The sequence below is a fragment of the Lepisosteus platostomus genome, chromosome 15 (assembly GCF_059453375.1).
Source record: "Lepisosteus platostomus isolate fLepPlt1 chromosome 15, fLepPlt1.hap1, whole genome shotgun sequence".
In the NCBI taxonomy this organism is placed as follows: domain Eukaryota; kingdom Metazoa; phylum Chordata; class Actinopteri; order Semionotiformes; family Lepisosteidae; genus Lepisosteus; species Lepisosteus platostomus.
In genome coordinates, this window is record NC_142625.1 from 5,044,243 (window position 1) to 5,059,082 (window position 14,840).

General features: G+C 39.3%; 1 protein-coding gene and 1 long non-coding RNA gene across 7 annotated transcripts in view; one reads left to right on the plus strand and one right to left on the minus strand.

Moving 5' to 3' along the window:
* LOC148647728 (uncharacterized) overlaps positions 1–14,840 on the plus strand; it is a 492,485-nt gene that overhangs the window by 367,107 nt on the left and 110,538 nt on the right. The gene's annotated exons all lie outside the window — the stretch shown is intronic.
* The window catches only part of LOC148647738 (uncharacterized), a 187,194-nt gene that overhangs the window by 124,504 nt on the left and 47,850 nt on the right, over positions 1–14,840 (minus strand). For 4 of the 6 annotated variants that reach the window (XR_015926656.1, XR_015926657.1, XM_088607662.1 and 1 more), the window contains exons 10-13: positions 9,649–9,761; positions 9,042–9,158; positions 7,216–7,419; positions 4,791–4,937 (exon numbers count right to left, since the gene is read on the minus strand). Coding sequence is in view for 3 of the 6 variants with exons in the window: in XM_088607662.1 (XP_088463788.1) it covers positions 4,791–4,937; positions 7,216–7,419; positions 9,042–9,158; positions 9,649–9,761 (581 nt within the window). In the remaining 3 variants the exon portion in view is untranslated. Of the gene's footprint in view, positions 1–752; positions 837–1,818; positions 1,930–4,790; positions 4,938–7,215; positions 7,420–9,041; positions 9,159–9,648; positions 9,762–14,840 lie in introns of all 6 variants that reach the window. The other 2 variants (XR_015926655.1, XM_088607660.1) reach the window with 1 other exon arrangement.

Genomic DNA, 14,840 nt, shown 5'->3' on the forward strand with positions numbered 1-14,840 from the left:
ATTACCTAACCTTTACTGGTAGTGAAACCTGTTTAACCTAACCTATCAGCTGGTTAAACAGGTAGCCAGTGTCACAGCAGCAGTTGTGTTTGCTATTACTTTCCTTTTAACTACCTTGACAGGGTTCCTATCCCCCAACATGTCTCGCATGGCTCTCAACATGTGGGTGTAAAGACCTTGTCTATTTTCCACAATGGACAGGCTGGTTGTAATTTTGTTCTTCCAGTGATCCCCAGGACCTCTAACCAAGAGAGTGTTCATAACAGGGACAAGTCTAACCATGAGCCCGAATTCACCTATTTAAAGACACTTGCTTGCCAAGATAGGCTCCAGCTCCCCTGAAGCACTGAATTAGAAAATGAATGGATGGGTTAAATGGATAGATGATATACTGTATGTCTGTGGCAGAGCACGGAAGTGAGCATATCAGTTTCATCTTACTTGCCACTAAAGCTCATTTCTTGTAGTGTGCTGAGATAACTAATTTGATCATTTGTGAAGGGGTGAGTCACTCTCTCACATGGTTTAATTTAGCCTAAGTTTCAGAAACAAAATGCTTCACTGTAATAGTTGGTGTTCCGGTTGTTATCTTACTAGGTACTGTATTTCATTCATTTGTACCTAGAAAACTTTGAGCAGTATATGTATCTTTTCCCAGTGGTTTGTCCATATGCTCAGGACTAACAAGTCACCTGAGGAGAGGTAGGCCTGTCGCAAGGCCTCTAGAGAATACAATCCAAATAAATCATTACCTCTTGCATCAGAAGAGAAGAATGAAACACTGGCAAAACAACACATGAAGAAATTCTCTTTTTGGCTGCTTCTGATAATTGTGTCTGAAAAAGAAAACCATAGTTTTGCTTTTCCTTTATTACAGTTAATGATTTGAACAGCAGACACAATACTAAACATTCTGTTGCAATTGATCTTTTTCTCTTGTGGCAATATCAGTCCTGAAAAAGAGACTGATAAAACTGATTAATCTGTTTTACTTCAATTGAATTGGGGAAAATATTTTTCTATTTTAATAAGCACTCAATGTTCTATAAATGTTCAATATATGTATAATGTATTCAATATATTCTATGAAGTTCAATAAATGCTTAGTGGTCTGTTTTTATTCTGGATTCGATTCAACAGCATTCCACAAGATCTGAAAGGGAATAATAACTCTTTTACCAGAGGAGACTTGCACACCACATGGTGTTACTTGAACAGTTTATATATTTCCCTTACATTTTATTATACATATCACTACAATCTGTAATGGTTTGTTAATCTTGACTAATTTAAAATATGGGCATGCTTTTATCATTATACTCTCCTATATGGTTTGGTTGGTGTGATTGTGATGCCCTAATTTTGTCCTGTGTGTTTCTGTTGGGATACAGTATCTCCCTACAGCTGTTGGCAGTTTTTCATGAGCTCATCCATTGACTACAGTCTGACAGGAAACTCTCAAAAAAAGATGATTGCTTAACAAAAATGTCCTGTCATGCAGCACATCAACAGAATTAATGTTTTTTTTCCTTCCTGTATATTAGACAGCTGTATTAACTTCCACGTTCCTCTGTTATTCTGATAGACCACATCTCTTGCCATTCTCTTGCCATTCTTGCCATCTCTGATAGACCACATCTCTCAATTTGGATTGATTTCTAGTAAAACTGGCCCTCTAGGATTTTATGACAATCTTTTCTTGAAAGAAAATGCAAAATGTACTATTCATGCTGGCATTAAACTGTACTGACACATCAGCACTATTAAAATTCTTCAAATTTTGAAGTAAGTTGCAGAAAAAAAATCAGGTAAACAAACCTCAAGACACTTATCAAGTTTCTCAACCTCCATCTTTAATTTCTGCGCTTGTGTTTTCAAAAATGGATAATTCTCAATGTCATCCTCTTCATTAAACTGCATGTAACTGTCCTGAAAAAAAAATAGATTGAAAAATTACTCAAGGACCAGAATGGTAGGTAAATGTATTGAGGGAGAGGCTGAAACATGTTGAAATAACTGCAATAAAAGATTACTTTTACAACTCGTATTGTACTTGTCAGCAGCCCATGTTCTATCTCGGTGTATGTAATTATCTTCACAATACATTATATTATTGCAATTTAATTTACCACATAAACTGAAAATACATGTATTCACCTTTTTAAGTACAGCTTCATCAGTTATCCTTTCTTGGTTTTGTGAAGATACAGAGCAGTGATATGTCAGTTGTAACAATCAATAACACCTATAATTTTTTTATTTTCTGGAAAATAGGTTATTGCTTTGAAATAAAATTTGTTTTACAGCTTTTCCTTGCTGACTCAAGATCTTTGGGTAGCATACAGTATTCAGTATACAGTTAAGTAAGTCTGTGGGCTGATGTGAATTGTTTTTAACTTTGGCTGTGGGGTGCTCCTTTGATCTTATTTCTGATATCATTTCTTTGTTTTCAAAAAGCAGCAACAGAAAATACATTGCATCACTACCCTGCTATATTCAAACCAGACCTAAAAATATGGATTGGAGAAGATTTCCTTGTTGGACATTGTTTATTCTGTCACGTATTTAGAGTTTTATCAACGATAAGTAAAAATAAATCATCTTTGCTCCTGAGACTGTTTATGGTTGTCCATAAGATGGTAGGTGATAGGGAATAAATCTTACTGGGTTTTCTTACTTCTTCTGTGGTGTGTTTTTGCTATTATATAACTATCAGGTTTTGTTTTTGTTTTATGCCTTTTTTTGTTTGTTTTCCACAGTCCCTATACTACACACACAGTATACCTACGATTTTATATTGCTACCATCCAGCAAGTATGCAAAGTCTAGTCGTTTCTCCATGGGATGTTTGAAACCCGATCAGATATGCGCCTGGCCAGGTATTTTCAATTTCAATGTTTCCATTCAGTTTTGTCATTTTTGGATTCAAGAAATAAGCTTATAATACAAAAAGTAAATGATAAACATGAACATTTACTTGTCTGTTGAGTATTTATGGAGTATTTATGAGGCTCAGTACACTAATCCCAGTCAATGTAACTCTTGTAATGCTTGAGTGAAATTTGTGTCGCAACCATATACTGATATATATATATATGGTAAAAAGTGTCTTAACTGCAGCTACTTTCAGTTATTAGTTGTTGAGATGTTTTTAAAGTTGTGACCTTAGTTTCCTCTTCAACAATTAAAATGCATGCTGAATAAGAGACACATCAGGAGATTGACTTGACCAGCTCAAAAGCAATTCCTCTTGATGAACTCCTTGGTTAAGTGTGATGCACATTTTGGTTCATTGCGTTGCTGCAGGGTGAATTGCCGACCAATGATTTTGGACCATCACCAGTTGCTCCGTAAATAAGGATCAGAGAGGCAGTCATGCGTTTCTCTATTCCTTTCCATCTTTCCTTTACTTTGTTATAAGGTTTATCTTTGTCCTGTAAATAAATGTTTCTGCCAGACCTGTTGTGCTTTAAAAAATGAGTTTTTCATCCTGCACTGTAATTGTCCTGTTGATGTTTTTTCTGCACTAAGACACTTTCACCACTGCACTCTATAGAATGCCTATAATCTCTTCGGCTCTTATTTTAGGGTTTTCTTCGGCGCTCTAAAATGATTTTATCTGTGATCAGCTGCTGTCATCTTTGCTGGATGACCTGGTCTATGTGAATTGTTTACTCCTCAAGTACGTAGTTTCTTTTTCAAGGAATCTCAATATCTAACTCTCTCTGCAACAGCTCTAATTGGATTTTTTGCCTCTCATCTTCAATACATCTTGGTTTATGCCTTCCCATTCAAGAGGCAGACCCCCAAAATAAGCCAGTCAGTCTGCGAGTGAGAGCTGCAGTCTGTAGACAGAGGGAAGGGGCTCTGTGTGGACCAAGTATCCAGTGTGAAATGTAATCTGTGTGACACTGAATTTTGGTTTATTTGATACAAGTAAACGGCTTAGCTGCCCGGCATGTTAGCCCCTTACCTGAAGAAGCTTGTAAGGTGCTCAAAAAGGAGCTACTGTAGACTTTTTTGACATGTGATGGTTTGTGGTGGTTTTTTCTGTCCCTTCACTTCATAATAAAAACACTGTTCCCCAACGAAATTCTCAGCTTCCAGATTATTCAATTTTTACCAAGTGATGCAAGATTTCTGAACTTTGTATGTACGTTGATGGACATTAGGAGGCTGTAAACGTTTGTATATCATCTCCAAACTTCACAGCAGTGGATGAAAGAAAACTGACTCATGTTGAATTAGAGTGACGGAATGTTCTAGAGCCTTTATACTCTGCAGAGTTGAGATGGGATTTTTGTTTCCCCAATATTTTGTTTTGAACACCAGCACAAGGGAACCATACATTTCTTTAACAATATTACTATAACCACGGGTGGCACAGTTGTGCAGTGTTTAGTATTGCTAAACGCAACATTATTGCAGAGGCCCTATGTTCATTCCTGACCTGGATGGAGTTTGCATGTTCTCCTTGTGTTCAAGTAGGTTTCCTCCAGGTACTCTGGTTTCCTCCCACAGTCCAAAGACATGCTGGTGGGTTAATTGGCCTTTGGGAAAATTGGTCTTAGGTGTGAGTGTGTGTGTGTGTCTGTGATTTACTGGATTCCTATCCAGGGTGTACCCTGCCTTGCATCTGTTGCATGCCGAGATAAGATCCAGTCCCCCCGCGAGCCTGAATTGGAGGAGGTGGTTAGACAATAGATGAATGGAATAGTACAACCCCAAGGTACGATTAAAATATAATATAGGGCCTCATTTAACTTCTGTAGTAAATACAAAGTTAGTACCTTCTCTGGGTAAGTCATGAAAATCAGACTGTAGTCATCAGGATTTTTTTCCAGGTTCCTTAAGAATTGACTGTTGCAAAGGATGTCTTTGACTTCAGCTTCAGCAATAATAAAGGATGACTGTGACATAAACAGAACTGTGTTGGCCTGAAAAACAGTGTAAAAACTCAACAAGGTTAATTTTAACAACAAAATCACTGTGTTTAAAAGACACATTGCAAAAATGTTTACTGAGAATGGAGAGTCACACCATACTGTATGTATTTACACATTCTTTCATTTTATATAGTTACAAAATATCGGGGACAGGATAACAGAGCAATTTAAGAAAATATATCCAAGCCGTAGGTAACAGTTTGAGGCATGCAAGTTTGTATATTTTCCGGCACACTTCTGGCAGAAAAATAATCAAATCAAAGCCAAACTTGACATCCAAATTATTTACAATATAATAACACATAATACTAAACAAAAATGCGTATATAGATCTGTTTTCCAGAAACCTACATCCTATAGACCCAGAAACTCTGAATGTTAGCTCTGTGACCTGCAACACAATAGAACCTAAATAAGGCAAAAAGAGACCAAATCTGGGTCCTAAATACAAGAACACAAATCTCCCTTCCTGCATGGATATCCAATAGTGAATGGGAGGCAGACACCCTATTCTAAAAATGCAACTCGGAGAGATTGACTGTAGCCTGAGGATTCACAATTTAAGGAAATTAGAATTTCCCAATATCCTCAAATAAACAGGATAGCAAGTTCTCTAAAAAAAAAGTTATGATTCATTTACCAGAATTTGGTTTCTAACACTAATCCGAATAAGGTCATCTTGCATGGCACAAGCCTGGAGGAAGAGGAGGATGCTGGTATTCCTTAACTCTGTCTGCTCTTGGTTTCTCTCTTCTCCTTTTCTTTCTTTTCCTTCTCTGTGTTTCTTTATGCTGTGTTCTAGAGCTGATGAAGACTAAATGATTTACCATGAAGTTAATTAACCATAATAAATAATCAGAAGAAACACCCTGTGTCAGAACTCACTGATGCCTCACACAACTGATGTCCAAACTGTAAAGCCTTTCATAATGAAGCCTTCAACTGCATGATTACATTTCTGGAATCAAGAAATCCTTCCAATTTAGCATGAAGCAACATCTAATATGTGCCTTCACTATTTTGTATTAGTGTGGAATTATAATTAACTCATTTTTGTAAGGGTCTCCCAGAAACAATACATAAATAAGAAATAATAAAAATCTGTTGATTAATTTGGGCAAATAAGTATTAGTCTAGTCACAACACTTAACCCAACCCAAGCGTTGATTTATGACAGATTACTGAAAAATTGAAAAAACGTCGAGATTGATGCTTCTTTTAGATTTTCTCATGCTTTCTATAGTGGCTTGGTCAAAGCTTGACTAACTTAGAAGTAACTAAAGAAGGGGTCAGGGCCATGGGTAGGTCAGGTCAATCATTGTTTTATTCACGTTTGTTGTTTATATTGCTTTAATATCTAACATACTGTGATGTATAACAATAATAAAATGTAAATAATATTATCATATTTTATTATATTCTACTTTAGGAGAAAGGGTCTTTATTTATTCAAAGTACAACTGTTACCAGGAGTTGAAAATTCTAAAGCAAAGCGTCACTCTGGTTGGATTAAAAACAAATTAAAAACAGTAGGGTTACCTTTTTCATTTTCCACAAGACTTTTAATGAAACCACAAGTGTTTCATATTTCATTACAACAATTAGGATAGCAAAATGTAGTTAAATGTTGTCAAAACCAAAATAGCCACAAGGGACTAAGTAAAAGAATTAGATGCAGATGTTTATGCAGAAAGTGTAATATGCTACTACTATCAGCTATATAAATATATTGATATTCAAAAATAAATATAATTAATGATGTTCAGAAATAATTTTCATTGTCTGCTACCATTGCTACCAAACTTTACCTTACGTTTTATGTTTCCATATTAATATTTCATATTAAGTAGATTTAAAAGAGGTTCAACAACAGATTAAAAGAAGCCAATGTTTTCACTAACATCTATGGCACCACAAGTGCCAGTGAAGATTCTTTGAGCAGTGTGATGAATCACACCGTGGCACAGAAAAGCCAGATAAATTCCCAGATATAGAGAATTTGCCTTTTCTGCAAAGAGGTCCCAAAACAAAAACAAGCTATGCTTGACGAGGACAGCTATAGATCAAATTAAGGATCTTATGCCAGATGCAATCAAACAGGTGTCCTATATGAGATGGCAGAAAGTGTCCCAGAGAGGCAACAGAACTGTGTGGGAGTTGGACAGGAAAAAGAGTAACAAGCTTAGAGTAGACCTGAAGTACAATGCAATAGGAATTAGGATACAATAATGAAGAACAAAAATCAAGGGTTTGGAAATTGAATTCTTACCTCTGCAAGTGCATCTTGAATGTTTTTGCGAGCTAAAGGGTCTGACTCATCGGATCCAGGCATTTCTAATAATTCCTTTCCCCCATCCAGAAATCTGCACGGCGCATACACCAAGATCGTTTTAACAGCGGCAATTTTCATTTTCTGAAGCTCCTGCCTGGATTCATCTTTGCATGTCATTGTTACATGTTCAGCCAACTTCTCCTGGAATTAAATCAATTGAGTGATGATTCTTCTATCCCAGAATGAATGAAGTCAATTTTTAATAAACACACTGGTTGGCAAATCTAAAGGGATAGCGTATTTCATGTAACTCACCTGGCAGCCTTATCATTACCCCCAAAAGGATCCTTGTGTTAAACATTAAATATGCACAAATTATGCAGTTAGAACTTAATCTATTGAACATTAGATTTACAACCATTTACCCAGGCCAGACCTCCGTGTGTGCAATTAAGGCAGTTGATAATTTCATTTTTGATGGCATATCCAGATCCATGAGTCTGACATCCTTACTCCTGTTTTCTTTTTCAGAAGGAAGTATAACTATTTCCATGTTCCTTGCATTGCCTTTCTCCAGCTCATTGTATTTCACTCTGGGCAGCCATGTCACGGTCATATCTTGGGAGTTATCATATCTTGTCAGGGTCATATCTTGGGAGTTATCAGCCCGCAAAGCAGTGTTGCATTCAGAATGCATAAGCGTTCTGATGATCCAAACCCCAAATTTCAATCCGTTGTGTTTTGTTTGACCGAAGGTGATCCCACTGCATTTGGCTATTGTGTAGTGGCAGATCATGTTTAGTCCATCTTTCCTATCACTCGGAAGTAAGCAGAGTGGATCCTGAAAAACTACTGAAACGCAAAGGGTTGTTGACCGTCAGTAACAGCTGCCTCCCTTCCAAGTCTTGAGTGGGAAATCTTAGACATTGCTTTCTTGCTTCTGCTGCTATTAGTTGGTCACAGAAGGACCTGGAGAATGTGCTGGAGATGGAAAACGCCTGTGTATGACATCTGTGACTGTGACTTCTCTTACAAAAGTCAGGTTCCATAAATCTCTTGCCAAATGAGACCTTGATTAAGTGGCATGGAGAGAAACAACTTGAGGTCTCATTCTGATTCAGCCTTCGGTATTGTTTATTTGAATATGTTTAGCAAAAAGTGGAGCATCATTTTTGTCCCTAAAGAATTAAATGTATCATTGCCAGCAGCCATATCACTCTGCAACTCACAACTGGCAACCCACTGAAACTAAGCAGGTGTGAGCCTGCTTAGTACCTGGAAGGGAGACCTCCTGGAAAAAACTAAGGTTGCTGCTGGAAGAGGTGTTAGAGGGGTCAGCAGGGGGCACTCACCCTGTGGTCCATGTGGGTCCTCATGCCCCAGTATGGGGACGGGGACACTATACTGTAAACAGGCTCTGTCCTTCGGATGAGACGTAAAACCGAGGTCCTGACTCTCTGTGGTCATTAAAAATCCAAGGGCATTTCTCAAAAACAGTAGGGGTGTAACCCCGACATCCTGGCCAAATTTCCCATTGGCCCTTACCAATCGTGGCCTCCTTATCATCTCCATCTATGAATTGGCTACATTACTCTGCTCTCCTCCCCACTGATATCTGAGGTGTGGTGAGTGTTCTGGTGCACTTTGGCTGCTGTTGCATCATCCAGGTGGATGCTGCACATTGGTGGTGGTGGAGGGGAGTCCCCATTACCTGTAAAGCACTTTGAGTGGAGTGTCCAGAAAAGCACTATATAAGTGTAAGCTATTATTATTATTGCATCATCATTTGTATGGTTAACATTAAAAATATCAATTTTATTTACCCGGATAAAAATACGGTCTTCATCCACATCCTTTCCATCTCCAATGTAGTATTTAGTTGTGCCAGTGAAGGTAAGCTCATCTTTAAATATGATGGCTTCTGGTTTGTCAATTGACTCCTGAAAAAATGATATAAAAAGTTGTTTTAGAAATATATCTGGACTCTTTAGCCAGACACTATATCAAAACTTTCTTAACTGTAGAAACCAAGAGATTCAAGCCTGAAGTGTCCGTTCGTCAAGACAAGCTTTATTGTATGCATGCAAGGAACCATAATAGTATAATAGTATCTATAGAAGTTCAAAGGGTATATGGCTCTACACAGCTTATATATACTTTTCTCTACACCCTCCCCCTCCTGTCTTTGAGGTAGCTTTCTCAAGAAACTCCAGGACTCAGAAAGCACTTAAAACATTATCAGGAGTTTAGTGTAAACATTCTGTCCCCATCAGGGAGTTTAGTACAGAAGATGGGAGTTCAGTACAGGAGGGGAGAAGCATCTGTGCTCAAGCAAGCGTGAAGGTTTGTGAATTCAGCAGGAGTTCACAGCTCCTACTACTATATGGGTACAGAGTAACATACAGATTCTGCTAGCAGGCTCCATCATACCATATCAATGATACCATTGTGAGAATGTTTGGTAAGAATCAAGAATCTTTCCTCCAATTCAGACTGTTTTTCTCTTTCTGCCTTTGTATCCTTCATCCCAGCTATTTCTGATCCTACAATTACCAAATGAAAAGAAAAGGTTAGAACAGATTCTTTCCGGTTCAATGTTCAGGGAGCAGAAATGTACAAAAAGGAAAGATCAAGTAACATGACAAATCTACGGTTTACAAGGAATGAAATCATAGGAACAACAATTGACCACCCATCAATCCACTAATCTGACAGCCATGGATTCCTGGTAAATCATCTCAGCCTGGAGTACAGCCCACCAGGCAGGACTATACTCAAGAAATAGAAGATGACTGAGAAAAAAAAAACAGGTAAGCATCACTATTCATTAAAAGACAGGGATATTTGGGCTAACAAAGCATTCACAGCAGCTTGATAAACACATTGACAAACATACAGTCAGAACGTGTGTTAATCCTGATTACTGCATTAGCTGTACCGCATGGCATTGCAGCATGGCAGAATGTTTCACAGGCCAAAGACGATCGATAGGTGGCACCTGTCGTGTGTTAGATGTTACTGAAAAGATTGCCTCATTAAATGTTTCCCTACATTAATATGGAAAATGAATATGAAATTATGTAATATAATTTTGGTAGTTGAAGATAAAAGCAACAGAAGTATAATGTCTCTGAATGTCATAGGCGATGTTAATAATATTAGTAGTTCAGGTGGGTAGCTGCGTCAGGATGCGTAGGCTGCAAAGGAACAAGTAATAGATTTATTCCATGCTGAAAAAAAGAAAGAGAACACAACGTTTCGGCCGTGGAGCCTTCTTCAGGTGTGTCGTGAATATAAACATATTATACCTAATGTACATGCCAGCTACCAGTAGCTGGTAGTGGTAGCAAAAAATAAATTTAAAAAAATAAAGTACACAACAGTATTCCACCTTCTTCATAAACATTTTCTGCATCAAAATCTTTAAGTCACTTGGTTATTTTGGAAAAGTTTTGACGTGCTCGTTCTAACTATTTTAAATGGAAACCGGTTAAATTTTAAATGGGACAGGTGAAGGTTCGAGGGGAGATGCTGGGAGCACTCCGCCCCTTCCTCTATCGTTCAGTTTTCTCTTTCCCATTTAAGCCCTAACCCCGCTGACATGCATCCTCCTCTTTCTGTCATGTTGCCTCTGCACACAGGTACCCTCTGGGCGGTCAGTGAAGCTCACTGCCCCTACCTCAGGCTGGCAGCACCAGCTTAACCCCTCCTGGGGAGGTTCTGTCAGCGTAAGTCAAAGGGGACCCCCAGCCTCACTGGCCTCACTCAGCAGCTCTCTCTTTCCTAGCGTTAATCCCACATCAGCAGGGTCTGCTTGTCAGCACACCAGTCTCCATTTGGGGGTTTGAACCAAATCTTTGAGCTGACGTTGCCATTAACTGCGACCGAGAAATACTCCAACCAGCGCGTCGCTCCACCTGTCATCGGAGTGGGAGGGGGGGGAGGAGAACAAAGTAATGTAGCCAATTCATAGAGGGGGATTATTAGGAGGCATGGGAAATTTAGCCAGGACGCCAGGGTTACACCCCTACTCTTTTCGAGAAACACCCTGGGATTTTTAATGACCACAGAGTGTCAGGACCTCAGTTTTATGTCTCATCCGAAGGACGGCGCATATTTACAGTATAGTGTCCCTATCACTATTCTGGGGCATGAGGACCCACATGGACCGCAGGGTGAGCTCCCCCTGCTGGCCCCACTAACACCTCTTCCAGCAGCAACCTTAGTTTTTCCCAGGAGGTCTCCCATGCAGGTACTGACCAGGCTCACACCTGCTGAGCTTCAGTGGGTTGCTAGTTGTGAGTTGCAGGGTGATATGAATGCTGACCCTCACTCAGCAGGTATAACTTACTGATTCCCCTCCTCTCCAGCTCCCAGTCGTGAGGCAGCGCTTTCAAAGCGACTCTTTCACTTCCTTCTCAAGCAGCTTTCTCTTCCTTCTCAATGCCTCTCAAAGTGATTGCTCTAGTCAGGGGTTCTTTCTCTTTCCCGTTGAGGGATTCGTTCCCAGTGGTTCTCCATGCAGTCCGGGTGCTACTTGTCTCTACTACACCAACTCCTGCTTCTCCACTTGAAGTTTATGTACTTTATAAAAAGTAAGAATTCTTTAAACTTTTCTATGAATAGTTGCTGTCGTTATTGTAGTAAAAAAACTTTGAAGTACGTTTTAAAATGTACTTAATATGGAATCATGTAACTAAAGAAATTTTGGCAGCTGACAATAAAAATAGTTTCTGAATGTCATTAATGCTATTAATTTATGGACCTACTGTAAATATAATATGTTTATACAGTTGGTAATAGGACCATATTTTCTTCATACAAATCTGCATCAATTTCTTTGACTTGTTCGCTTGTGGTTATTTTAACTTCATTACCAAGTGACGCTTTGGTACAGTGGTAAAGTACTCGCCTGTCAACAAGTCTGATTCCCAGTCAGGGCACAAGTGTTATTTTTAACACAATAAAGACACCTCTAAAAATAAACTAGTAAATGATATGATATATATCACAACATGCTAAATATTAAAAATAATATTATGTCATTAATGAGTTACCAAACGTGAATACTGTCAATAGCAGGGAGTAAAAACTGGTTTACAACAAACCTTAAAAGGAAACGGTACACATGTATTTCATGATTGTAATTGTAAAGTAGCATAACAAAGTGGTATTAAAAAGACCACTGCAAGAAAAATGAAAAATAAAATGAGACAAGGCTGAATCTCTCTGAGAATGAAAAACAACAAAAAAGTGGAGAAGAGTGGTAGCTAAAAATAAAAAGTACCAAAATATAATAACGTTTTTAAATGCTTTGAACTTTCTTAATATTTATAGTATTAATTTATGAATAATAAATAATTTCAAACTGCTTGTTTTTTGTTCAGAGTGATTTTTCACTGTTTTCACAACCCTCTTTTTAAAATGCCCATTTCTGAGGCATGATGTTTTACTTGTCAAGAACTGCGAGAAAAACACACAGAGCCTTCAAACCACAGGCACTTTAACAACCTCTATTTGTGAAAATTTCCACAGATTTTAGTTGAAAAACATCTAGTATCTGGTTTTAGAACCCTTTCTTTGCTTATTTGCAATTACACCTGGCTGGATTTTTAGGATTTGAATGTTCAAAAGCACACCAATGCTACTGTACATGAACTTGAACTTTATTGCCATACTGTATGTACCTGGTACATGTACTGGTACAATGGAATTCTTACTTACAGAAAGTCTCTCGATTGTTAAAAAAGTTCTAAAACACAAAGTGCAGACAGTGCATCAAAACATTATACAAACAAACAGTAGACATTGTACAAGCAAACAAGTAAACAGTTTGAATGTAAACAATGACTGCAGATAGGTGTGGTCCAAGGGGCATGCCCAAATACATTCACCAATCAGACTGCTTGTGGGTAGAAGCTATTAAAGAATATGGTGGCAAGTGTACGTATGCTCTTGTGTCTCTTGCCTGAGGGCAGTGGGGTGAAGAGCTCATGCCCGGGGTGGTGACTGTCCTCTGTGATGGACAGAATTCTACCACGACAGCGGTCCTCATAGAGCTGGTTAATCTCAGTGAGACCACAGCCAATGATCTTCTGGGCCATATTCGCCGTTCTCTGCAATGCCTTTCTCTCTAGAGAAGAGGTGTTGCTATACCACACAGTGATCCCGTTGGTGAGGACGATCTTGATGGTGCAGCGATAGAAGTTCACCAACACAGATACTGGCATCCCCCATTGCTTGACCTCAGGAAATAGAGGCACTGCTGAGCCTTCTTCAAGATAATGTCCATGTTCACAATCCAGGTTATTAGGAAGTACAATCTTGGACACAGAAAGCAGCCTTGTGGGGTGCCAGTGCTCAGGGTGAGCGGTGTTGACGTTTTATTACCTATCCGCACCACCTGTGGTCTCTCGATTAGAAAGTCCAGCAGCCAGTTGCAGACAGAGTTGCACAGTCCTAGTCCTCTGAGCTTTGTCACCAGTTGGCTGGATATGACTAAATTGAATGCTGAACTGTAGTCCATAGACAGCATTCTCACATATGAGTTCTCAGTGTCCAGGTATTCCTGTACTGTATGTAGAGCCAGGGAGACAGCATCATTCACTGGTGTGTTGTTCTGGTAGGCAAACTGCAAGGGGTCCAGGGACTCTGTGATGGAGGTGTTCATGTGTGACAATACCATTCTCAAGGAATTTCATCACCACAGATGTTAATGCTACTGGGTGGTAATCTTTCAGGCACGTCACTTTTGCCTTTTTGGGGAGTGGAACAGCAGTGTTTTTTTTAAGCAGGTGGAGACAATGGACTGCGACAGGGAGGAATTAAAGATGTCCGTAAACACTGTGGCCAGCTGGGCTGCACATGTCCTCAGGACACGAGGTGGTATCCCATCAGGCGCTGCAGCCTTATGGGTTTTCACCCTGCTCAGAGTCTTCTGTACATCCTCCTCTAAGAGTTTCAGAACAAACTCACCCTGCACACTTGTGGTCTTCTCAGCAGTGCCCGTGTTCAGAGCATCAAAGCGGGCATAGAAATGGTTCAGCTCATCAGGCAGGGATGTTGTTCGTGTCGATCTCCTGGCTCCAGCCCTTCTAGCCTGTGATTGAATGTCCTAATTTTCTTTTCTGGTACACAAATCTTGGCGCAGTATTTAATATAGCTGGTGACCGCACCCGTATACTCATTTAAATCTGTCAGGAGCTCTGAATGCATTCCAGTCTGTACTATCAAAGCAGTCTATTAACCTGCTTTCCACCTCCTCAGACCAACAACGCACTGACCTGTTCGCAATGGGAGAGGTTTTTAGCTTCTGTTTGTACCCAGGAAGCAACAGGAGAGCGATGTGGTCCGACTTACCGAAACTCGGTTTGGGAAGCGTTTTGTATGCTCCTTTTATTGTTGTGTAGCAGTGGTCCAAAATATTGCCTCCTTTTGTCGGTAAAGTGACATGCTAAATGTATTTTTGCAGTACTTTTCTCAGATTGCAGTGGTTGATGTCCACGACTACAACTGAGACGGCTGCCGGGTGAGAGTTTTCGTGCTTGCTGATAATGTCGTGGAGTTCGCTGTGTGCTGTTTTCGCGCAAGCTTGAGATTGAATGTAAAGGGACGTAATAACG